At 31.7% G+C, this 27,894-nt stretch overlaps 2 protein-coding genes across 2 annotated transcripts in view; one reads left to right on the top strand and one right to left on the bottom strand.

Annotated features, from left to right (window-relative positions):
- Positions 1 to 27,894, bottom strand: part of LOC115885743 (glycogen-binding subunit 76A-like) — a 426,966-nt gene that overhangs the window by 277,108 nt on the left and 121,964 nt on the right. The gene's annotated exons all lie outside the window — the stretch shown is intronic.
- Positions 1 to 27,894, top strand: part of LOC115885744 (homeobox protein Nkx-2.4-like) — an 81,442-nt gene that overhangs the window by 40,419 nt on the left and 13,129 nt on the right. Inside the window, exon 5 of the mRNA XM_030904753.1 lies at positions 1,068 to 1,163. Within this exon, the coding sequence (XP_030760613.1) occupies positions 1,068 to 1,163 (96 nt within the window). The remainder of the gene's footprint in view (positions 1 to 1,067; positions 1,164 to 27,894) is intronic.

The following is a 27,894-nucleotide window of genomic DNA, read 5'->3' as shown; positions in this document are numbered from 1 at the left end:
CCCAAAAGTCGGTGTCTAGTTGCGCCTTAAAAATAAACACATTTTTTCAGATATTTTAAGAACTGTTATTCCGATTTGAATGAGATTTTGGGTGTCTATGTTTTCCTGAGTGCTCTTATATTTGACTTTTATAAAAATCAAGAAAAAGAACGAGAAGGGTCAAAACTACCCCCATCCTTACAGAAATTTTAGTATAAATATTTTCCGACTTCACCGACGGCCTATTTTATTTTTGTAAAATGGTCCCTCCAGTATTTACTACATTTTTTGTCTCTTGTAAAAAACGCCACTGTGCATACTTTTTGAGGAGAAAATTATTTTTCCAAAGCTGACTTATAAAAAATGTTTTTTGTCACATCAAGCTATGGAAGCGCATATAATCTATTATTTGTCTATGCTCTAATAATCTAGTTGGCAAAAATATGGAATTTTATGTTAGTAGAACAAATTATATTTGACAATAAGCTTCATAAACAGCTTAAAAAAATAATAATTTTTAAATTAATTAATTAATGTTCGGGTTTATGTTTGATTGATGCCCTATAACGGACAAACGGAGCACTTTCGTATAAAGAGAAATTATGTGCAATTATTTTGATCGACTGCAAATATTTTTAGGGGTGGTAAAAAAATTGTTGAAAATAATGCATTTTTCTTTTACATTTTTCTGGATATTTTAGAAAACTTTTTAGAACTGCCTGTTCACCGCAAATTTTCCCACGGTATTTCTTAATCTCTGATATTACCATGGCTATGGCTTTTCTCTATGGTTACGAGACTAAAAGTGATGCAAATATACAGAAAAAATTCAGTTGTTTTCAAAATTCTTTTTTAAAAATTTTCAAACTTGAACTCGATTATTTTGGACTTATTTAAAAAACGGTTTAAAGAGAAAATATGTTTCTTTTATCGAGATCTACCAGCCCTGCTAATATTTGTATTTATATAAGACTCACCCTGTATAAAAACTATCCTTTTTTATCAAGATATCATCCCTTAAAAAGTTTTTCGCATTTATTTTCGCCAAACCAAACCAAACACCTTGTATATTTTATTGATATTTTCAGGTTTACGAATTGGAAAGGAGATTTAAGCAACAAAAGTATCTGTCAGCCCCTGAAAGAGAGCATTTGGCTTCTCTCATTCATCTCACCCCTACCCAGGTAAGAATAAAATTTGAAATTCAGAATTTAGCTTTTTAGAATATAAATATACATTATAAGTATATTTTTTGTAATATCGTAAAGCTATAATTAGAAAAAATAGAGGACCATGAACCATATGGTGATGAATAAAGTCTGAATTAATGATGAGTGTAAATAAATTTATCACAGAAAAAATATACCGGGTGGTGCATCGGCGTTGGAAACATAGGAATTCCCATGTAAATTTTGAACTGTCCAATTTTGACTCCCCTGTTCATTTTACAGCGAAGTCCTAAATAGATTTCTTAAAGGTCTGTATATGCCAAATTGCCAAATTTGAACAATTTTGGGATGGAGATGATCCATGAGGGTGCGCGGTGGCTAAAATGTGATTTTAATTCACAGGTAAATGGTATTTTCTGTCATTTTTTGGATGTCTGTCAAAATCTACCTTGACTCGTTGGACAGCTTTCATTAATAATTATTACTGAATAAAATATTTAATTATTACCAAAAAGTTAAAAAAAACTATGGCTAATAAATTAATCTATTTAGCTACTTAAAATCTCGTTTGGGTTCTTTCATAGTCTTAAATTAAATTAATTAGTGGACATGGTTCTATGTATATCTTCTTCAAAACACACTAAGTTAAGAAAAAAACTACTAAATTTAGTGAGGGTGCAGTCACCACATAGGCTAATATAAAACTACTTTTCAATTTTTCAAGCTTTAGAAACATTTATTCTCATCATCAGGATACTTTGATAAGTTAATTAACAACACATCATTTGCAGAATACGGCCTTACAAACTAACATCATTGGACATTGAAATAACAAAGATAATTCTTTATAAAAATATTCAAAATACATATAATTCTAAATACAATTTTTTTTACAAATTACATTAATAGAAATAGCTGCATTGTTGTTTCAAGCTCGATCAGACAGTAACTACTATATGTATGTGCAAAGGATGTTGTTTTGTTAATTAACTCATCTAACTGCCCTGATGATAAGAATAAATTTATGGAAAGCTTGACGAATTGAAAAATAGTTTTATTAGCCTATGTGGTGATTATTGGCTACAATCCTCACTAAATTTAGTAGTTTTTTCTTATATCTTCTTCTATATACCGCATGATCGAAAAATAAAATGGCGTCCAGTTGGCTTGGAAACGACGATCCCTGACATTCAGCATATAATTTTACATTTACAATGATAACGATCTTCATTTTAAGGCCATCGTTGAAGATTTTTTTCGATCATTTTTTATCTTGTATATACCTAATTTTATATACCTATATTTTACCTACTTGCTACTATATACCTAATTTTATATACCCATATTTTACCCCTTGTATATACCTCTATTTTACCTAATATTTTGTTACATGTGGTATCTAAATATTGATTTTTTTATTCTGATAAAAATTTCCATCAAGTTTGTCGAAATGATAAAATTGTTCTGTTTGTCCCCTAGAAATTATGTGAATTAAACATTCATTGTAAAAATAAATTGGGATAATTGTCTAAATAAAGCTTTTACTCTTTTTATATTTATCTTTATCTATTAGGTAAATATTAGTTTTTGACAATATATTTATGTCATTTTATGAAAAATGTCATCTAAGGGTCTTCGAGTCAAAAAAAATAAGCATCGATCAACAACAAACATGACTTTTTTAAAAAATAATAAAACTGGACTTACCTAAAATTACCATAACAATTCTATATGCTAAAATATTAAACAGTCGATAGTAATGCCTTTATTTTTAACAATAAGTTTTAATTTATGTTGACATTTCTAAAACAAAATATTTACTTTCGCGCTTTCCCATATATTTTCCCGTAACCTCACTAATAACCGACTAAGCGAAATATTATGATTGGGGATTAACGTCACGTCTCGTCACCATTGTGCCCCGCTATTAGGAAGGGCTTAGAACCGGGATTTACCTTAGGGCCATGCACGGGCTCGAAATCCTCATCAAACAGGGATTATGGTAATTGGTCGCCCTATTGTTTGTAACTTTACGATATTATGACCTTGTCAGTAACAGTATCGGGTTTGATGATTTGGAAATTTGATTACTTTAATATAAAGTAATAAATTTTGTATTAAATTGTTTATCGACAACGATAAATCGAAAAAGGGCTTCGGAGTTAGAGAAATATTTTCTTGAATCAAGAATAACTATCTATAGGCTTGATGCATTCTCCGCCGGTGCTGCCACCATCGGAGAATATCCGTAAACAACTCGTACTTACAAATACACGGGTTTAAATAGTGAGTGTACGAAAAATTTATTATAATTATTCTAAAAGTGTTAGGAAGTATAATTTGTAAAAGCTCTAAAATAAAAACTAAAACAGTAAATATTTTCATATCTTCAGAAGGTTTAACTTGTATTTTAATTTATTATTCCAGCTAAAAAATATTTTTAGATGAGATCAACTACAGTAGCGAGCATAGTTTTACACACCGGTTTTGCTAGTGGGTTATAATTGGGGCTATTTCGGCTATAACGATATTTTTTAAAGGTACTTACCTAATTATAATTTTAGAAGATGTTCATAAAACAATTAATCACTAGTCGATTAAAAAAAGTAACCATTGATATTGCAAATTATATTTTATCCTCTCATAGTATGTCTATTTAACTTTTTGTTTATGTAATGGGCACTTTGTTTAGTCACTTGTTTCGTCGACCTGCTTGAATCCAATTTTGCTATTGACCAAATCGGTGCGAGAAATTATGAAGCTTAAAATGTTGTTTCGGGAGAGTTGAATATTCGGGAAAGTTGAGTTATTGAATGTTATTGCGCCCAACAACGCACTAATTACGCTCTCCTTTACGCGTTAACATTTTTTTCTGCAATTTTATTAACATTTGAAATTGTCACAACACAGCACGACGCCTAGTTCGGATTCTTTTTCACTTATTTTTTACTATCCGAAACAGTGTTACATCACACAAACCTCGTAACTGTGAGTATTTTATATACTACACTAGCAAAAAAACAAAATTCTTAAATATCATTATAAAGCCAGGATTTAAATATTATTTTAATGCGATCAACATGAACTGTAACCGGGAGGGGGCGACGGGAAATATATAGCGAAAATTTCTGATTTCTGCCGTATAAAGCGCTGAGGTCGGAATTTTTTGAAATCAACTGAAATGCACCAAATAATAAGACTATAGCAGAATACTGTAAATTCACAGTCTTGTGATTTTCAACTGTTAGAGGAAATTAGTGTAATTCGGAATACTGTATGTGATTTATTAACTAATGCAGGCTGAATTATTCCTACCTCCTCAAAACACGTTCGAGTATTTGATTTAAATAGAGAGCTAGAAAATCAAGAGACTGTAACTTTGTTGGGGTTCTTGTTACCGTTCTGAACCGTCCTAGAACTCTGTAGCGCATGCACAAACAAAATAATTTCTTCATATTTCCATCTGCGCATGCATATCACAGTTTTAGGACAGTTCAGAATTGATGGTAATAAGAAAAACTTAAAGTAAGCTATTACGTTTTTTAGTGCGTTTTTTACATGCGAATCATGAGTGTACTCATGTGCTGGATTGTGCTGGATATGACGCCAGTTCTACTGTAAAAATTCTACTTAACTTTCTCTTTTAATAAATAATTGGAGACTAACAATGTTTTATTTCCCTTTTTAATATAAACAACATATCTGCTGCTATTTTGGTGGTATTTCAAATTAACTGCATGTTACGATGAAAAAGATTTTTTGCATTTTTTTTCATGAGTGATAAAATCCATTTAAATACTTTGAAGTTTTCGTACTAGTATGGTATACTACATATACAGGGTGGCGCACCTCATTCGCCTCGGTTGATTATACGAAAACGGAAAGATGTATAAACAAAATATTTTATGGGTATATGTGGGGAGGTAATGTGCACAATTTAAAATTATTTTGAAATGTACAGGGTGTATCAGAACTAAGATCCATACCAAAGTTATATTTTTTCTTATGGAACACCTGGTACTTTCATTCTTGGGCCCAAAAAAAGGTATTTATTATAAGGGTTAAATATGTTTAAAATCGTTTTTGAGATATTTAAAGATATTTAAATTTGCATGCTACAATAAAATAGACTTTAACACCCTGTACATTAATTTTCAGAATGAGTTCTTGTGCTGAGTTTAAAGGTAGAGAAATAAACTTTACAGAAAAATGTTATTCCTTCCTTAAATGTATACAGGGGTATCAAAAATTGCTGGTCTATTTTAAATATTTACTTTACATAAAAACTTCGTTATTTCAAATGCAGCACTATGCATTTTTTTTAAATAAGTCGAAGCAGATTTAAATGCTCTTTCAAACTATATTAGGGTTTCCTATACCTATCTGGCTCAGATTTTGAATAAAAATGGATTTTTCAATAAAATTGTACAGATCAGATGGCTAGTGTTGTCATCAAGTCAGGCAGGTTTCTAGTGACAGTTAGTAGCTATTTTCAAAATCGGAATTAGTTTATGGACTTATTTAAATTTATGTCAGTTTACTTTTATTTAATTTACCTACAGTAGTTTAATAAATAATATTTAATAAATATTTGTATATTATTCTATCAAGAAAAGCCAAGAAGTAGTTCTTTGAATTATTTTACGATGACTTGTAGATATATGGATTTTCTATAAAATAGCCAATTATGGCAAATTCATTTTATTCACTTCCAACGACAGGTTTCTGCCTAATCTAATAAGTTTTTTTATAAAGCACACTACCAGCTCTGCGAAATACGACAAGAAGTTTTTCAAAGAAACGCTTATCGGGAATATTCCTATTTGGATATCTTTGAGCATAAACCCTTGAGCAATTTTCCTCACAAAATAATATCACTAGTAACATATCTATTCGTTCCGCTAGCAGATAATGCGTTATTTTTCTTGATAAAATATTGAATACTTAGTTATTAAACTATTGTAGGGAAATTTAAGTAAACTGTTATAAATTATAAATAATAATGTCCATAAACTAATGTCGACTTTGAAAATAGTTACTAACTGTCACTAGAAAATTGCCATGGCGGCACCAGCCATCTTGATTGCAATTTTATTTAAAAATCGCTTTTTATTCAAAATCTGAGCTAGATAGGTATAGGAAACCCTAATATAGTTTGAAAGAGCATTTGAATCTGCTTCCATTTATCTAAAAAAATACATGGCGTTGCATTTGAAATAACGAAGTTTTTTTATAAAATATATCCTTAAAATAGATCAGCAACTTTTGATAGCCCTGTATAAATTTAAAGAACCAATACCATTTTTCAGTAAAGTTTATTTCTCTACCTAACTCAGCATAAGGATTAATTCTGAAAAGTAATGTATAGGGTGTTAATAGTCTATTCTATTGTAGCATGCAAATTTAAATATGTTTAAATATATCAAAAACTAAAGATTTTAAACATATTTAACCCTTTATAATAAATGCCTTTTTTGGGCCCAAGAATCCAAAAATGAAATAAAATACCGGGTGTTCCACAAGAAAAAATATAACTTTGGTATGGATCTTAGTTCTGAAACAACCTGTATATTTCAAAATAATTTTAAATTGTGCACATTGTCTCCCCACATATACCCATAAAATATTTTGTTTCTACATCTTTCCGTTTTCGTATAATCAACCGAGGCGAATGAGGTGCGCCACCCTGCATAGTTCAGATGAAATAAACTTTTAGTCACGTGATTAACTTCGACCGGCACAGCGTTGCCCACTTTTACATATTTACTTTTAATCAAAATATTTTAATAAACAAAAATAAATTAATTATAAATATATAAACAGTTATTATTTCCATCAAAAAACTCACCTTCTTAACAGCACTTAACGGAGAAAAACGGCCATTACTACCGCTTTCCCGTTCAAAATATCAAGTTGCAGAGTTTTTTACGGCTATTAAACTATCTTGTACTTGTACATCGCACTAAAAGTGATACTAAAAAGAACAAATGTTCCATTGCAAGGTCTGTTAGTAAAGAAATTTAAGCTTAAAATATCACAACACAATCCATTTAAACCATAAACTCGTAATACAAGCTAAAATGTGAAAACGAATGACAATGTCAGGAAATAAATAAATAAATGTGACATCTTGACATTTTTTACAGCAGAGCTATCACTTGAATCCCCAGCGGGAAATTTAAATTCCAGTTAGTATGAATATGAATAGTAAGTATTGAATAGTAACAATGACCTTAAAAATCGTGCCCTAGAGTACTTAACTAAAAGTTTAATTGGTATCGAATATATGTATTTATTTTATTCGCTAAAATAATCAACGTTTAAATTTTTTGCAATTTTTTTGTAACTACTATTCCAAAATACTCTCATTTTCTTCACTTTTATCTGTAAATTTTTAATTATTCACTGTTAAAGACTGCTATACAACACTTAGAACTTTTAGTATTATATTTTAGTATACCACCAACTGTAAAAAGGAGAAAAATAAGTTTTTAACGATTTTTTGGCGAGTTTTATTGACGGCGTCTATATCTCATAACGACTGTGAATTTTCAATTCTATATTTAAACAAACGCGCCCAATGTAAGAACTGATTTGTACCAACAAATTTTTCGTACAAATTCGCATTCAATGTCGCCAAAGCAAATTCATACAAAACCTCGTATAACTATTGATCGATTCGTCTCCTAAAATTAATTGCATAAAAATTGCCGCACCGCCTGTCGCCATTTTTCTCTTCTATCCACATATGAGTGCGTATGTGTGCCCCATCAGCTCGTCCACTCGAACAGCTGGTTTTTACGGCACAATGCCCACTTGAGAGGGCGCTGCCTCCGTACTAGTTCGGTCGCAGAGAAAAATAAGCCCCGCATTGAGGTTTGCGGCTCTATTTTTTAACCTTTTGTACGGCTCCAAATCGGATTTTTATATTTGGGGTACGACCACGTAGAGATGCGTTTCCGATAAAAATGTCTTTGTTTACAGTAGTTTTACAGTTTGTTCTGAATTCTGGTATTATCTGAAACATACACGGTTGACAAAGACTGGTTTTGACAACAAGTTTCAACATTTTATTTTTTGTTTCAACATTTTTACTTGACATTTTTTTGTTGAGTTTGTTGAGATTCAATTTTTTGAAAATATCAAGTCCCAAACACATGTTAAATTGTAACTAAATTTATATTTAATTACAATTTAACATGTGTTTGGGACTTCTTCTTATGAAACGATGTCCAAATAATAACGCATATACTCGTAATAATAAATTTTTGTATCTTTAACATGGTATTTGGCAATATTAAATCATAATTTTTTCCATAAGTCGGTTTTGTTACATCGTCGGTTTTTTCCCACCCTTTATATACATTTCTCTATAACAATGTATATAAGGTTGCATTACTAGGCGACAAATTTACCAGGTAGTGATATTGTAATATTCTATTTACCGGTCGTACATCGTCGTCTATTTCATGAAGTTGCGTAACTCATTTTTTGATATTTATCGGGAGAGCGATTTAAAGCTTCTTACTACTTTTGTCTCAATACCAACCAAAATATATTGTAGTCACTGTGTTTCTTTAACAAAAAATAAATACAGTGGCTCCAATATATTTAGGTTAAAATTGAAACAAAAGTCGTAAAAAAGTTTAAACCGATCCCCTGAAAAATATCAAAAAATGAGTTACGCTACTTCGTGATATTGACGACGATATTACTAAATTACGAATGTATACAACAATACGCCGGACAGCATGAAATACAATTTATTTTAGTATGTAACATAATTTTTCTGGATGTGATCCACTTTTCCTTCTGTGGCAATATTGCTTTTTCCATATAAAGGCGGATTTCTACTGAAGAACAAAACTGTAACAAAACATATATTTTGTTGTTTAACAAAACCGTAGTTTCGAAAATAAGGAACATATTTGGAGATTTCAGGTTCCTATGACCGTTTTTGTCAAAAACGAAACAAGCTCCGCTGCTAGCCGAAAAAATCCAAAGGTTTTCTGTGTTTCTGCATACAGAGTTTGTTGCCGGAAACAGCTTTAACTGTTCAGTGAGCTTTTATCTGTATTCAGCTTTTGTATCTAATGAATTGGAACAATTAACAAGTTTCCACGATCGTCAATGGACATTCTTATAAAATTATGAAAGAATAATCTTAGTTTTCCTTTTTTTATTGCTATATCATCATTTATCATGTTGCGATCTTACCAGTTAATCTAATCATAACACTTCAGTCAAATGCACACATAGTGCCAACAGAAGTCATCTAATATACTAATCTGAGACATGGACATAATAGAAAGGATCAAGAAAAGGCTAGAAGTAACATGAATGGATGCATTGAGATGATCCATTAGAATATTGAGAAAAATCCACACTACAAAAAAAATAAGAAATAAGCAGATTTGAGACCAATAGAAGACTCCATATGAATAGAAGACACTATTATGAATGATATTGGACAAAAGCAGTTTAGTTGGTATATGGTCATGCCCAATGAGTGGAAAAATACAACTTCTAAAACAAACAATGGAGTAGCCTCCGAATTTTAAACCTTAAAAATTTTAAAGAAAAAGGGAAACCGAAGAAGTCTTGGATAGAAGGAATCAGTAAAGCTCTGATTGAAGAAATCTATAAACGTGGGAGTGGGAAGATTGAAAATAGTGTATGGACGGGTAACTATCTGGAAACCCTGTCATACAATAGCAGTTAGCTTGGCAAACTGCTATTGGCCATGGCAAGAGTGTAAAATTTATTGACACACACAAGCTCATCCACGACCGACGCACACATGGCAAAATGCTAAGTTTAGCTTGACAAAAATCGAAATTACAAATTTTTGTTATTTCATGTTTTTCATTTTTGTAATGTTCATCCACTCACCGTCGTTCTTATAAAATCTATGGACCTAATTTTAAATGTTATAATGTTTTTCCGATCAACTATAACGGTGCAAGCGTTACTGAAAGTTGATGGGAATCCGCACTTTCTGCGAGGAGCGTTAGCCTTGCACAAACGTGGAGCGCAAAAGAGTGTCATTTACACCCAGCACAGCCATTTGAAAATTAATTATTATTATGGACTATATAGCTACAGACATGTAGTACAATTAAATAACATTAATATAATAAATTTGAAGTGTCTTGAATTTAGATAAAATATATTTTGAACACACTATTATTATTTTTTTTATAATTTCGTTTTCATAATGAGTTATAGTAATGAGTTCCACGGAGTTCCGCTATTTAATAAAATTAAAATCACTAATGTATGTTGTTGATACAGGTATAAAAAATCAGCTTTCCCAAATCTGCCCTTTTATTGAAATAGCCCTTTTTTGTAAGCCCTTTTAAAATCCGTAGAATTCTTTGATTCAATTTTTTGGATTTTTATTGCAAAATATGGCACGTTTCGTGCGTCACGTTTGATATTTCCCGTTCTTCGCAACTTGCAGGTTTGATTCAAACTCGAAACGCAATCACTTCGATTCCGCGTCGACCACCAAACGACCCGTTCGTACACCTCCTATTATTTACGTACGAAATAGAGTGGAGAGAGATTCGCCCAGAGTTCGAGACGCTTCCGCTTCAAGGGCCAAACGACCCGTGTGTGGACGCTCTAAGAGTCGATTTAGACACTTGTCGGTAGGCCATTGACTATGATATAGCCATGGAAGACAAAAACGCTTGCTCAGCAGTTAAAAGACCATAACAGAACTTGGTTTACTGATGCTTCCAAAACTAGTGCAGGGACAGGGATCGAAATATTTGGGTCGAGAACTAAATACTCCGAACCAATGGGCACCTACGCTAGCATCCTACAGGCAGAAATCTACGCTATCGAAAGATGTGTACAGGGTGAGTCAATGATTGAGTAAAGTCTATTATCTCATTTGCTTCGAGGTTTACAAAAAAAATATTAAATATAAAAGTTATAGGGATGGTTAAGATACACATTTTAAAATTATTATAGAGTATACAGGGTGCTTCAAAAAAGTGTGGCGAATATAACATATATGTTTTTTTTAAATGGAACACCCTATTTTTTATTTTATTTTTAGATTCTGCTTAAAATTCCATAATTTTTTGTATATAATGTTATATACCTAAAATTAATAGTTTTTGTAATATTTAAATTTGTTTAAACAAATGTTAGATTGCAGTGTGATAAAAAATTGTCAGTGATGGCATTGTTTCTGAAGTTGGAGAACTAAAATTTTGTAGGAGAATTTTATAGAGATATAAAAAAAGACCTATGTAAAGATATTTTAGTTAGATGCTACAGGGTGTCCAAAATAAATTTATGAATTTCAACTACTTAAAATTAAGAAATTTAAAATTTATTAAATGGGACACCCTATATATTATCATTTTTTCTGATAGATTTTACAAAACTCTTTAACTTTTATTAAGAATGTCATATACCTATTTTTAATAGTTTGCGATTTATTCCAATTTTTTTTTGTTTTTACCCATATTTTTAATACCATTAAGCTATAACATCATAGTTACCATGACAAAAAGTAATAATTATCAAAATTTCTTGTCTGCTTAAGCAAGTTAAGAAGAAAATTTGAATTTTAGTTTAATTTGTTGTAATACATATATTTAAAGTATAAATTGTAGAGATAATACTTACAGATTTTCCTAAAATGAATTAGTCAATGTGACTGATATACTTACACGAACAAGCCAAGAAAAATATATTTTTTGGTTAAGTACTATATATATATATATAGAGTACTTTGCTAAGTAGTATAAAGAATAGATGTAGATTATCTAGAAAACATCTTCAGTGTGTAATGGGACGGTTTCGCGGCAGTAGTAATATTGGCTTTACCAAATGAATTATAAACCAGAATTACTACGAGAAAAAAAACTTACGTTGAAGAAAATTCCTATATCAGTAGTCTTCAACAATTAGTTAATCTAGTATTACCTTAATCTGTATTACCCATTCGCCGCGACCGTGACGCCGACGCGCGACAGAAAATCCAAGTGTCCTTTTTCATATTTTTTTTATTTATATAATTAATTTAATTTCTTTCATAATATAGAAATACACCAAAAAATTCACGACTGCGATTTTAGTTTATTTGAGTTTAGTTAATTAATGTTAACTAATACCAGCAATTGTAACCAATTATTAAGCTACTTGATAAAGATAAGTAATAAATAGTTTGTTTTGTCATGGCAAACTATGATTTTATAGGGTAACTGTATTAAAAATATGGATAAAAATAGAAAAAATTGGAATAAATCGCAAACTCTTAAAAATAGGTATATGACATACCTAATAAAAGTTGAAGAGTTTTGTAATATCTATCTGAAGAAATGATAATATATATAGGGTGTCCCGTTTAAATAATTTGGGATTTTTTACTTTTCATTAGTTGAAATTCATGAATATATTTTGAACCCCCTGTATCATTTAACTAAAATATCTTTATATATATCTTTTTTTTCATCTCTATAAAACTCTCCTACCAAATTGTAGTACTCCAACTTCAGAAACAATGGCACCACTGACAATTTTTTACCACACTGCAATTTAACATTTGTTTAAACAAATTGAAATATTACAAAAACTATTAATTTTAGGTATATAACATTATATATATAAAAATTATGGAATTTTACGCAGAATCTAAAAATAAAATAAAAAATAGGGTGTTGCATTTAAAAAACATATGTTATATCCGCCATATTTTTTTGAAGCACCTTGTATACTCTATAATAATTTTAAAATGTGTATCTTAACCTTCCCTACAACTTTTATATTTATTTTTTTTTTGTAAACCTCGAAACAAATGAGAGAATGGACTTTACTCTATCGTTGACTCACCCTGTACAATTTATCTGAGAGGAATTATTGGCAACAAGAAATAACCCTCTTATCTGTCAAGCAGCGTTAAAAGCGGTCAACTCAGTTTCAATCAATTCGAAGTTGGTCAAAGAATGCATAGAGAAGCTGAACAAATTAGGCAAAGAAAATCAAGTCCCCCTACTCGGGGTGCCAGCTCACTAAGTGATAGAAGGTAATGAGAGAATGAAGAGAAGGTAATGAGAAAAAGATCCGGCTAGAAAAGGAGCAAACACTCCACTAACTGAACCAGAACCGTTCTGCTTTTAAAGCGGAACTCAAGAACTTGTAAGGCTCCATCCGCAACCTGGAATGGGAATCCTCCAACGGTCTATGACACTCGAAGAAAAAGCTCTAGGAAAATGGGGAAACACCAGAACACCACTCATCACTGAGTGCGCCGAGATGACAACCATTCGTGCCATAAGCTTAGGTGGAACTGATATTGGAGATGGAGAATTATACACTCTATACAACCGTCCCAGATACTGGTTTTTGTCAAAGCCGTGGGACTGTATGATAAGTTATAACTCAAGAAAGGGGGACACAATAATTCTGCCTGAAGAAAATTAGTTGAAAATACAGGAAACCTTGTGAAAATAAAAAGTACGGTTTCAGTCCGATTGGTAGAAGTCTAATTTCGAGTTTGTTTTCAAACAAAACTAGTTGGTGTCTTTAAGTGCCGATACTCCCTTAAAATTTTATAGATAGAAAAACGGTCATTGTTTAAAGTTTTTAATGCTTTTAATACATTTTTCTTATATAAAGTATCAAATAGAGCTATTTCTTTTCCAATAATGATGTAAATAAAGGACAATTTCCGTAATTCAATTTCCGCACCCCTGGCTGCTGGTGCCGGCCGTCCACAGCCCCCAGCAATAACGATCGGGGAGCGATTGTAATGCAATCATGTAGTTACTTTAAGCGAACTGCGGGGCCCCTTTGTGCCACCTAATAAGGGGAGGTTCGAACACAGGCGACGACGTTTCAGTTTATACGCACAATAAGTTTTATTGGGAGTTCTGGTCAGGGTTAGTTACTCTTTCAGTTTGGATTAAATGCTCGCTTGTTTTTGTCGAAATTATCAGTCAGAAGAGGGAAACGCAAAGGATTTTATTAGAATCAGTTAGTTTTCAAACCCCCTGTTTAAGATGTCCAATAATCTTACTATAATTTTAGTTATAAAGCAATGGCTTTCCCGGTTTGCATACTTTGCATAAAACAAATTAGAAAATATACAAGAAATAATGCTAGACAAACAGAAAAACGCAACCAACTTGCATAAATTTATGCAGCTAATTTATCAAACATGTATAGCGTCTTGAATGTATGAATATACACAGGGTGGTCCGAATTGTATTCCGGAAACTTCGGCAGCATATTCTGCAGATAAAAATAAGTAAAAAAGTTCGTATAAATGTATGTCCTAAAATGCTTAGTTTCGGAAATACAGGGTGTAGAAGTTTCATTTTTATTTCGATTTTTTCCAAATAATTTATGAAGTAACGTCAATATTTGGATGAAAATTGGTTGCTTGGGAGTTTTTGATATGAAAATTTGATTTTGATGTCTATATGACTCCTACTTGTAGAGGCGCCACCTACTATTTTTTAACTGGTTTGAAGAGTAATAACTTTTCGTCCGTACCTGTATAAAACTACTGAGTAAAAAAAAATATATTTACGACGTGTTTTACGTGAAAAAGGTCTCTTGGTAAAAATCGCTAGGAGTAATGGTTTTCGGGATATTTGGAATCGAAATTATCAATACCTGTCATCATTGACATAAATTAAACATTTTGACTAAATAGTTATTAGACTGAAATCATAAATTTGAAATGTTTTTGTGCCAAAAGTTCAACAGAAACTGTTTTATCATCATTTTTTGCAGAAAAAAAATTATGATTAATTTAAAAAAAATAAAAATTTACTAAATTTACTATTTCAGTGAAATAACTACCTATCTACTTAACGTGTTTATTTTTCGTCAATAATGACATGTATTGTCTATTTCCATTCTAAATATCTTAAGAACGGTTGCTCGTAGCGATTTTTACAAAGAGATATTTTTTACGTAAAAAATCACAGAGATGTATATTTTTTCGCTCGGTAGTTTTATACAGGTACGGACAAAAAGTTATTACGCTTCAAAACAGTTAAAACACATGTAGGTGGCGCCCTCTTCTAGTAAGAGTCATATTGACACCAAAATCAAATTTCTCATGTCAAAAAACTCCCAGACACCAATTTTCATCCAAATATTGACGTTACTTCAGAAATGATTTAGAAAAAATTGAAATAAAAATGAAACTTCTGCACCCTGTATCTCTGAAAGTAAGCATTTCAAGACATACATTTATACAAACTTTCTTATTTTTATCTAAAGAACACGTTGCCGAAGTTTCCGGAATACAGTTCGGACCACCCTGTATAAACTATACCAAAAGGTTCTGACACATATATTTTTATATCTACATATACTTAACGGTTGCATTCGATAGAAAAAAAGACAATTTGGAACCTTTAGAACTGATAAACTACTATACAATCGAAAAAAAAACGGCGTCAGAGTTGGTTTGGAAATACGCTGATATTTTATATGCAAATTTATACGGGGAATGTCATCGATCATTATTTCCAACCATCATCTTGACACGGTATTACCTATTTCTTTAGATAATGGATTTTTGCGTTGTTATACAGTATGTCCCCGGATTGTCTTTACAAGAGGATACTTTACCTTTTTTATTATTGATATTTTGAGAAAAATATATTATTCATAAAAAAAATTTCTTGTTCTAAAATGGTTGTAACAAAATAGATATTAAATGACATATTATTAACAAAAGCACCAAAAGAAATGCCGATTTTGCGTTGAATAATTTGATGATAAAAATGACAGATATTAAAAATGAAAGTTGCCATCTGTCAATTATACGAGGGAAAACAAAATGTTGATATTGTATATATAATGTAGAGTACGTTAACAAAGCAAGGAATTTAAAAATAATCTTATCATCTAGGTGTATCTTTTCTTTTCCCGATAGTTTGTTTTTTCTTTGTCTCAATAGCATTATTTAGCCGACCATAACAACAGGTATGGTAGGCTATTAAGATCGGCAATTTTTTTTTTTAATTTCACTCAGAATGAGTTATTTGGGTCATAAATGACCTAAATACAAAATATTTTCATTGTGTCTGTCCGTCTGTCCGTCTGTCTCTAACACGATAACTCAAAAACCGCTAAACCGATTTTGACCAAATTTGGTACAAAAATACTGTGGCACCGGAGAATCTGGCAATTAGTTTTTGGTGGGGGTGGGGGGTTGGTAAGGGGGTATGGGAAGGGGTTAAAATTTTTAAAAAATCGTAACTCCAAAATTACAATAGCTAGCGAAACGCGGTTTTCAATTTAAGAATAGGAATAATATTTGCAACAAAATTTGTAATAACATCAAAATCAGTGAAAGTCGCAGTTTTTGAGATAAAAAATATATGAAATATTGTTTAAAAGAACTGCCTACCAACTTTTTATTAACATATTTTAGTATGGGCGGCTATACGTGCCTCCCGGCGCCAAATTTTTTTTGGAGATAGTCGCTTTTGATGAACACACTAACATTTTTTCGTATTTTTTACATTCATTAAATCCATGCCTTTGCTTTTGGTTCTAGTCAACAGATATATAAAATAATGTTTATAATTTATGTAATCACTGTCTTCGAAAAATAATATTATTATTGTCTCTTGGGCAGTTACTCTAACGATATTGTTTTAAGTCCAAAAGTTGATCTACCATGATAACAATTAAAGCTACCATGATCAATTAGCAGCAATAGCCGATACTTTAGAACTTAAAACCTTAATTTAGAAAAAGATACTAAAAAGTCAAATAATTTAGCTCCAAACTGTTGAAAAAATCATCAAAATCGGTCCACTAGAACAAAATATATTAAATAGTAAATTTTTAAACTGGAATAAATTTAACTGTATTCATACTTATCTATATTTTCTTAAAGACAAAGGATAACAGAACAAAACCGCGAAGAAAAATTTACATTTTCTTATACAGGGTAATTTTTATGGTGTCGCCAACATCGCAATATTTAAAATGCTGTATTTCAATTTTTTTAAATACAATACCCTGAATGTTATTTTTCTTTCAGATGCAGAATTAAAAAGTGAATATTTCTTGTATTTACAATGTCCCTAAATTTTTAACGGTTTCGCAGATAATTGCGGTATTATGTTACATATTATGGCTCTCTCAACAGTAAATTTTTATCAAAGCCATCTAATATTATGATCTTTGTCTGGTATTTTACCGTTATTGAGAACCCCATATTATGTTTTATAATACAGCAAATATCTGCAAACTCGCTAAAAATTTGTTAAAACTTTAAATACAAAAAATCTTCATTATTTAACATGCATTTAAACGATATATAATATACAGAATGTTACATTTAAGAAAATAGAGATATACCATTTTAAATATTCCGATTTTGGTGACGCCATAAGAAATACAATGTATAGGATAATCTAACTTTTTCTTCGCGGATTTTTTCTGTTATTCTCGGTGTTTAGGAAAATATAGCTAAGTATTAATAAAGTTATATTCACTCCAGTTTTTAATCACTTATCGAATATAGTGTTTCTAACCAAAGTTTTAGTAAATAAGAAATAAAATTGCAACACCGCATGGTGCATCAAATAAAAATAGTTTATTATATGCAGAATTCTATGCGGAATCCAATTCTGTACAGAAAAAAGGGGGTTGCAATTTAAAAAAACTTAAAACCTTTTAATTTTTTTTGTGACTCCCTGTATATCATAACAAAATCGACGAAAGCGACGAAATTGGACTTCCTCGAACTAATGGGCTACCCTGTTCTATATCGTTTCATCATTTGAATCTTTGCCAAGATCGCCGTATATATATTTTTAGTATAAAGCATAAAATAAAAAATTATCGCTTCAGAAAAAATGAAGAGCATTCCTTAGACGACCAGCACCACCAAGCCACTGACCGGTTTTTGTTTACAGAAAACAGTCATCTTCTCGTCGTATGGCGAAAAGCTTCTGCTGCTGTTGCAGCGATGGCCGGTAGCCGGCAGACCATCCTCCACCGGCCTGTGTCAACAGCTTAAAGAACTCTTGATTAGTAGGATGTCGAGCCTGATGAGTGTTTATAGACATTAATTACTTCTTCTTGCGATGAAAGTTGACCACTCGTCTTTGTTCCGAACTGCGCGACGGACGACGCAATGTATGCCAACGCTCGTTCTCATGGACCTCTATTACGTGCTCTTTTGATTTTTTAAGAGCATGCTGAGAGACGAGGAAAGGAGTCTCGTTTTGTGTGTCGAGGTCCGGTGACATCTTCGTTTTTGTCGAGCGCTCTCACAGTTTCACATTTGATGGCGAGACGAAGTAAAGAAAGGGGTTGATTAAAAGCGTTCGTGAAAAATGTAAAGATGACATAATAATCTAAGAGCTAGCAACGTTTTCGAGAAAGTATTTTAAGAAAGCTGGCTCTTTAATATATATTTTGCTATGCTTTATGGAACAGCGTGCGAGTCGTGTGGCTGCCGATAGACGTTTAGTTTGGTTGTATAAAGGGAGAAGTTCAATACCGACTCGGGGTAAATTTTTTTTTAATTTTATTTTCGTTTATATTCTTATAGTAAAGTAGTCAATAATTGTTTTTTTTAATCACCAAAATTATTTAATACTTTACTATTAGAAGCTGAACGTTTTCGCACAGTGCTATGGAGACTTCTTCGATTTATATTCAAATATTAGTTAATTGTTATTTTATATTCAATAGTATTTAAAGAACTAAATAAAAATATAGGAACTTCTTTTAATGCGGCAGTAGTGAACGCAATGTCTATCGGCAGCCAGACGGCGGCGGCGTGCCCGTTGTTCCAAAGAGTAAAAGATATATCAAACAGCCAGCTTTCTTGAAATACTTGTTTTCCAGACGTTGCTAGCTCTCTTACTATAAGACTTTTTAGTTGGAGTTCAAACAGCAACGGAGTATAGATTAATATTTCTAATTTTAATGGCCTACGTAGATATGAATAATAAAAAGCTCATGTATTACTGTGTAATATTTATTAGAAATTTAATTTTATACAGGGTGCTACAAATTTGAGATACGAGCATTGGTATCTCGTAATAGATACGAAGATGGTTAAATTGGGGCAAAGGTGCACTTTGGGATGTTCGTCAACATGCTGTCAAGATTTTTATGAATTGCTGAGTTATTTAGGAAAACCGAATTTTTTGAAAATCAATTTAATTTTTTCCTGTCGTTAGTTTTGAAAAAATCCAAAAACTAATATATAATTCTCATGGCTACTTTATCAGGGCTATCTGATAGTATTATTAGATTTTAAAATTAGCTAATAGTTTCTGAGATACATAAACCAATTTATTTTTTTTAAATACGGACCTGAATTTTTTATATCAGGTTTTGAAAGAATTGTCTACTAAGTACAACCATAATGCTACACTTTATTTTTTTTTGTTTTGGGTACTTTAATAACTAATAAGAATACTATTTAATTAAACTGCTCTTTCAGCAAGTTCTAGTGGGGTCTCAGTGGGGTACTCAAATTAGAAAGAACAAAGGAAAAATTTGAAATTGAAAATAGTTATGTTTGTTTTACTGGTTTTGACTAGCATGTCAGAAAAAAACGTCTAATTTAGTATTATAATGTTATAAGTACCTACCTACCTACATTTTGTTCGATGACAATGGATAAACTCACCGGCACGAAAAACGGGTGCCTTAAAATTTTCATGTATTTTAAAGTTTTACCTTGTGCTCTAGTAGACTGATTTTTATTACAGTTGAGGGTTGGAACCTTTGGTGTTACACAGCAAAATAAAACACTAAAATCACCACAATACACCAAAACACTTTTACTTTTACACTGGACGCGCGTTTAGCTAACCATGTTAGCACACTGACAAAAAAGGTAGACTTGAACTAAAGTCGTCATCGTTCTTGAAAAAAAAAATTAGTGGCAAGAGAATTTATTTTAGCGTAAAAGAAAATATTTTGCCTGAAGAAAAACTCTCTTAACTCAAGAAAACTTGTTCTCTTGAAAAATTCGAAAATTTCTCTTGAATCTATTTTCATTCAACCAAGTGCAAGTTACTTTGTTTTAAGATAATAAGAAAAATACGCTAGGAAGTACTACATTCAAGAAACATGGCCATTTTTCCAATACCTAAATACTCTTTTGATGAAAAATAATAACGACACGCCAAGACGATGACACAGGACGGTATATCGCACATCATAGTACGCACGGGTTTTGTTGCTTGAAATTTTCCACTTGGAATTTTGCATAATTTGCTTTTTAAACGCATATCGTAAAACAAATTAGTGATCGTTATTAACATGCATTTGTCATTTTTTATGGACAAATTTTAGGATATATGGATTTTTTAAAAGAGTTTCTGAAAAAATGGAAATTAGAGCATTTATTTGCTATATTTGAAGGTAAGAGACATTTACCTAATGCACCTGTTTAGATAATGCATGCGTGACTATAGATAGAATAAGAATATAGGTATCGATTTTTTTATGCAAATAATTACAAAAATTTTAGAATTTCAAGGCGTATTAAAAAATTCAAAATGTGACCAAAGACCAAAGCTTATAATTTTAATAATTTGTTTGCTTTACTTTCATTAATCGTGATGTAACATTTTTTTGTAATTTGTAGAGAGGTGAACCACCCCAAAAAATACCAAGGAGTGAAGAAGCAGAAATAACTACCTACTATCGAGGAAAATAATATCACTTTACTTACTACAGACTAGGAAAACCTAAATTTATCAGAAAATAATATACCTCGTAATATGCTTGTATATGCCTGTATATGACGTATAGACTTTTCTTAGATCAAAATAAATTTTAGTTGAGTCAATGGTATTCGCTATTGGTTTAAGAAAAGTGTCTCTTTAATCAAGAAATGTCCCTTTTCAATCAAGATTTTTTGTATGAATCAAAGAGACTATTGTTCTTGTAGCAAGAACTTCTTTGCATATTAATTTTGGGTCAAGAGTGAAATACTTTGGACAGATAGATTCTTCTATTCTCTAAAGTAATTTTTTAAAGCTTATGAAAAGATAGTTAATGCTTTGGGCAAAGAAACGTCGTTCTTGGCCCTATTGAAAACCGCCAATCTTTTGGGTCAAAGTCATATTCATTTCGACTGAGAGATCCTTTTTTTCAGTGCATCATCAGCAGATGATTATAAACTGAATCGAAGTTTATAATCATCTGCTGATGATGCTAACATGGTTAGCGAAACGCGCGTCCAGTGTAAAAGTAAAAGTGTTTTGGTGTATTGTGGTGATTTAGTGTTTTATTTTGTAGCTAAATTATATATTTGACTTGTTCGTATCTCTTTCTAAATTAAAAATGAAAGTTGCCATCTATCAATTATACGATTCAAACACCCTGTGGAATATTTTATGTTAACAAGGAATTTAAAAATAATAATTTTATCATCTAGGTACATTTTTTTTCGATAGTTTGTTTTTTGATTCATCTCAATAGCTTTATTTTTGTTGGAGATATTCGCTTTTGAAGAAGATAGATCAACAGAAAGAAGTTAATTTAGTAGTAAAATAGAGTTTATGATTTATGTAATGCCGCAGTCATTGAAAAATTATATTATTATTGTCTGTTGGGCAGTTAGTAACTCTAGCAGAGATGGTTTTAAGTCCAAAAGTTGATCTCTACCATAATCAATTAAAAATCATCATAATCGGACCACTAAAACAAAATATATTGTATATGATACGGTTAGAGTCCGATGTCTGGTTAATGTCGACATTAACATGTTAATGTTTGGGTTAGTTTATGTTTTTGGTTGTTTTGTTGTTTGTTATTCTCTAGATTAACCGGGTAATGTCGACATTAACCGGACATCGGACCTTAACCGTAACATATACACAAATCTCGGAGGAAATATTTCATTACTGTCTCTGATTTTTATTAATCTAACGACAGTAATGAAAAACTTCCTTGTCCAATCTGTAATATACTCTTCTTATATCCTTTAAACTTCACTATTTACAATATTTTTATCTTTTCCTCGAGTACGCCACTGTCGTAAGCGCGGATCGCATTATTTAAAATCCACAAATGGGAAACGCTATATTTGTTTTTCATTATTGACGAGTCGTTAAGTGTGTTTGCCTTTTTCGTGGCGTGTACCTAGATTTCACCGAGAGTTAACGTTCTGCTGTTTGCATAGATAGATTGATTGTTCTTCTCGTCGGCCGGCATTTGCATAGTAGGATTTAACCACTAACTACGGTTTTCCAACACGGGTTTTTGAGCCGCTACCGTAAACCGCGCGCAGACCGTCGAAGGTTTGTCTAAAGATGGTAGACAATGTGGATTTAGAATAGAACTTATATGTCGAGCTTCCAGTATCTTTAAATAAAATAGTACACAATATTATTAATATTTCCTTCTCATAAAGTGGTAAGGGACAGTAAAACATCTTCAGTTTTCTTGTAAAACTCACCAAAATAAGGAAATTGAGATTGAGCATCCAAATAAAGACACCAGAGGGTTTAGACTCCAGAGGGTTTAGTCTCCAGTTATTAGATTTTTAGAAAAACTACTGGAGAATTTAATTTAAATATATATATAGTCGGTGAAACTAATAACTTTGAATTTGACAGTTCTCGCGGGCTTTTCTAGTGTTAATTTTATTAGGTTAGCAATTTGCGGCCATGCTGCCGCAATGCCGTCTCTAATAGAACAGCCTCACAGTGAGATTTATGACGTCACGCTAGTTAGATACTACGGATTAATAAATATTTTGTAGAATACATGGAAAACATTATTATTCCTCGTAGTTTTGGTTTGTATTATAAAAATGATATAGTTTACATAAAATATACATAATATACAGTTAATAAATACACACAACGAACCTAAATCCCAAGAAAATCAAAAATTTTAGAATACTTTTACATATAAAATGACAGCGATCTTTATTTTATAGCCATCGTTGACGCATTTTTTTTTCTATGATAGTGTATTATTTGTAAATATAATTTTTCGAACATTAATAACAATACATCACTATTAGTAGATATTGAATGTTTTTTGTTAAATTAGATCGATTTTCAAACCCCAAAATTTAATATATATTTTAAATTTTACCCATTATCTTATGTACCTGTTCATTATTTCTATATTGTAAAAAAATTGCTGCATTTGTTTGGTTCATAGTTTATTTGCCAAAGTATTTATTACTATAAATTGGTATATATATTGTATTTATTAACTGTATATTATGTATATTTCATGTAAACTATATTATTTTTAAAATACAAACCAAAAATACGAGGAATAATTATGTTTTCCATGTATTCTATAACATATTTATTAATCCGTAGTATCCTACTAGCGTGATATCATAAATCTCGCTCCGAGGCTGTTCTATTAGAGACGGCATGGGTCTGATATTTAGAAATGTCAAAAGTTGATGACATTTTACTTTTGACAATTATAACATTTCGTATTGATTTTTGGAAGAAGAGGAAGAACTGTTATTTGTTTTATTATTTCCTTTTCTATTTCACGAAAGTAAAAAGAGTTACCTATCTGATTCGTTCAGGCACTCAATTTAAAGGATATCAGTAACTTTTTTGACAGAGGGATTTTATATTTTCCATGTTGGTAAAAAATAACGGTCAAAATTCAAAGTTATTTATTTTATAGACTATAGATATTCAGAATTGATGACTTACTGATGATGTTTACTTTACCATACATCTCATAAAATTGCCCATTCCCGTTATTTACTGACCCGCCAATAAACATAATCTGTTGTCTCAAGACTGTATATTATGTCAAATTTCCAATCATTGACATTTTCAGCTTATTCAACAATTTCAACCATTTCCAATTATGGTGTAGCCTCCCTCACATATTTAGATATTCTCTTTGTAGTTGAGCCCATTTGCCCATTGATTGTCTATTGTTGGCTACGCGGGCCCAAGTTATCCCTGCTAATTTCCTAATACCATGGTCCCATCTCAGGTTGTCTTCTAGGTCTCTTCATTCCTCGTGGGTACCGTGCTGTAATTTTTGTAGTTCATCTGTTGTCCATCCTTCTTGCCAGGTGTTCTGCCCATTGCCACTTGATTGGTTTGATTCTGTAGATGACATCTATTACCTGTTTTTTTTTGTCGTATCCACTCTATTCTTTTACGGTCTTTCTTGGTTATTTCCAGCATATTTCATTTCAATGGGCGTTATGCGACCTGCAGTTTCCTTATAATGTCCTTTTTAAATGTCCAGATTTCGCATGTATAGGTCATGACTACTAGTACACATTGGTTGAAGCTGTGTTAGTTGTCCCAAAAATATGTATTCTTCTACTATTTCTAGTTTTGTGTTATTAATTAGACTGTCTACTTATCGTCTAGTTCGTTGTACATTACTTTAGTTTTTGCTAAATTTATTTTGAGGCCTACTTTATTGCAGGCTGTATTTAGTTCGTCAATTTATGTTTGTAGTTCTTCAGGACTATTTGTATATTCGTATTTAGTGTGCCAATGCAATGTGATTTGATGTGACACTGGTCAATTTTTACGAAAACATGGCAATAATTAATATTTTTATTATTTAATATTTCGAAATAAGATGACGCTTACAGTAAACCTAATACTCCATACAATTAGTTGGCCATGGATTTGATAAATTGAATGACGTCGATTCACTGACAGCAGTTGTCAAAGTAGCAGAAAGTTTTATACAAGTACAACACGAAATAGAAATTATTTTTGCCAATTTATTTTTTTAAAACTCCGCCTGTTTTAAGTTTTTTGGTTTTGATCTTTATGAATAATAATATGGCAGTAAGTTGTTAGTCTTCACGTATTTATATATTATTTTTATTAATTTTGATGGAAGCTAGAAGCAGCGAAAAAACAATATGCCCTTTCCTGTTGCAAGCGGTTTTTCGACAAGCTTTTTGTTTATGTTCCGTTGTAGATCTTAGTATCGAATATTTTTTTTCAAATACACCAATGCCTTCTTGTAACGGCTGTGCAAAAAAATCTTGCACATATTTGCACCTTTCTTTGTAAATACTTTTTAGTGTTACAACTAAAAATTTATTTTGCCTCTTTTATCCAACTAATAAAATAATTCTTATAAAGGTGTGTGTAATATTCTTATAGGTTCTCCTTTCTACTTTTTTAGACGAAACTTAACACATCTTGGTATTAAGCCACGGCGAACTCTTCGAAATATTTCAAAGTGCTAATAAAAAGAATATTTACAATAAATATGTTGAGCTTCAGTTCAAAATATCTGAAATGATGGGTTTAAGAATTTGCCCCAAAGAAAGTAAAGTCAACCTTTCAAGATTCTTTAGTAGTTTTAAACCAAGATGGGAATCAGCTCAAAGAATTAGAAGTAGATTTGTAGAAAACAAAACCTCTTGGCTCAATGTAAAATTAAGCTTTACAAAGAAACCTGGTAATAAGGGTAGGAAACAAACCGAATTTGAACAATGTAGTGAGCGAACAAAGCGATTTAAAACGACACATTTGAGAAATAGTTCTTCTTCTCAAGAATTAGCTTATGCAGCCCAGATGCGATATAGACAAGAAGGTGAAACAAGTGCATCTAAATGAATAAAAATTTTAAGAGAAGATCCAGCAAAAGCAAAATTATACTGTGACGCATTAAAAGAGAAAGAATCTTCATATCGGAAACTAAGTTCAGACGAGCATTCTTTATTCCACTTATACCCTGTATATATTTAGTTTATGTTTCATTGTTATTAAAGCTTTAAAACACATAAATAACTCACCCTGTATACTGTATAGCATAACTGTTATCTCTATTGTCACGTCTAACAATGTTTTTAAGTCAAATAAGTAAAATATATAACTTTTCACTTAAAGATTTTTTCTTATTATTATATTATTAATTAATGCCATGTTTTCGTAAAAATTGACCAGTGTACGGCGGTTCGGTAAAATGTCGTTTTTTTGGGCGAATCATAATAATAAATATCACGAACACAATGGACGAATTTCCAAGCAAACTAACGAATCGCATCGACGAACCGTAGTACGAACCACATCATACTCACTCTGCATTCACATCACGTGCATGGACACACGGACGAATCAAATCGATGCATCGACGCATAGTAAGTATAATACTTGGGCTTATATACTACAAAATATATATTTTTGACGTTAAAAGGTATGTCGACTTCATGAATAACAAAATCAAAACTTGTAAAAATTTATAAACATTTTTAATTAAATGACATCAATGAATTGACCTACACTGCCTCAACTGCTTCTGAGAATACATGGAATATACGGACCTTCAACTGCCTCTGAGAATACGGTTACTAAAGTGTTATGTATTTTTGATCTTCCTCTATGGAATAGAGTCTTGGATGTTGAATAAGAGCGAGTTGAAAAAAATAGAAGCCTTCGAAATGTGGTGTTACAGGAGAATATTAAAAACATCATATGGGTGAACAAAATTAATAATATCAGAATGATAGAGACGCTGAATACGAGTACCGTGGTTATAAAAAGCATATAATGACCAGAAAACTAGAATACTTTGGACATCTTATGATACAGAAGAAATACCAGCTATTGCAGAACATCATGCAAGGCAAAATAGAAGGGAGACGCTGAGATGGAAGAAGAAGGACGTCCTGGCTCCAGAACTTGCGGGAGTGGTACGGAGTGAATACCCACACGTGCCCACACGTAGTTTAGAAGAACCGTGAATAAAATACGAGTTTCATTGATGGTAGCCAACGTTCTTCGAGGACACGGCACATAAAGAACAAGAATGTTGTAATTGACGTAATTTGCTAAAAATTTTCGATCAATAATTTGTTTTAACTTCGGTACGAATCGCTAATCTTAATCTTACTCAGTATAAAAAAGAGCTATAATAGATCTGTAAAGGTTGCAGTGTGGAATTTCTATCTCTTCGATCTTTAAATCTCTTTGAAAGAAATTTAGGATTGACTTACCGATGATGTTTACTTTACCATACATCTCATAAAATTGTTTTTCCCCCGTTATTTATTGACCCACCAATTAAAATCATCTCAAGACTGCCGTCGACGTAACGTAATTGCCTCAATAAACTTCCCCTCACAGAAAACATATTCATCCACCGGCCGATCGGTGGTTCGGTCTGAAGTTAGTCACGTCAAACGTCCGAACGAAAAGCAATGATGTGGGTGCATGTGCACTCGCCTCGTTGCCCCCATTCAACCCCGCCCTTAATTGGGAAATAATTCACTCCCTTTCGGCGCGCTACTTGTTATTCTTGGGTGCAAGGGGTAGGAACCACGCTGTGCGATTCAGTTGAATGGTTTTATTATATTTTTTCTTGCGCTTTAAGTGGATTGAGGTTTAGAGACCTTTTTTTGCGTGGTTTCTCGATGGTTTATGGGAGAAAATATTGTTAAAAATTTTTCTCTCTTTTTTTTAATTGGTTATATTTTAATGCGTGACTTATTTCAGACAATTGTTGATTTCAGACAACCTTTTTAGTGAGAAAATATTTTTAAAGATTTGTTCTCCCTTTTTAATTGATTATAGCACAGATAAGTCATAATCGGTGATTATAGCATACGATCAAAAAAAACGGCGTCAGAGACGGCTGGGGAATGACAATGGCTGATAATTTTGGCGAGGTCAAGCCTAGACGTCGTTACTTGTCCTGCACTCTTCGTTATTTTTAATTGCGCTTACTGCCAGTTGGCCTTAAATAGGTTGCAATTTATCTTTATATATTGAGTAAAAATATATTTTAGGAATAGATT

Source organism: Sitophilus oryzae, unplaced genomic scaffold (assembly GCF_002938485.1).
Source record: "Sitophilus oryzae breed Bouriz unplaced genomic scaffold, Soryzae_2.0 scaffold_41_pilon_pilon, whole genome shotgun sequence".
Taxonomy (NCBI): domain Eukaryota; kingdom Metazoa; phylum Arthropoda; class Insecta; order Coleoptera; family Curculionidae; genus Sitophilus; species Sitophilus oryzae.
The sequence above is the reverse complement of the archived record's forward strand: the minus strand, read 5'-3'. Positions and strand labels throughout refer to the sequence as shown.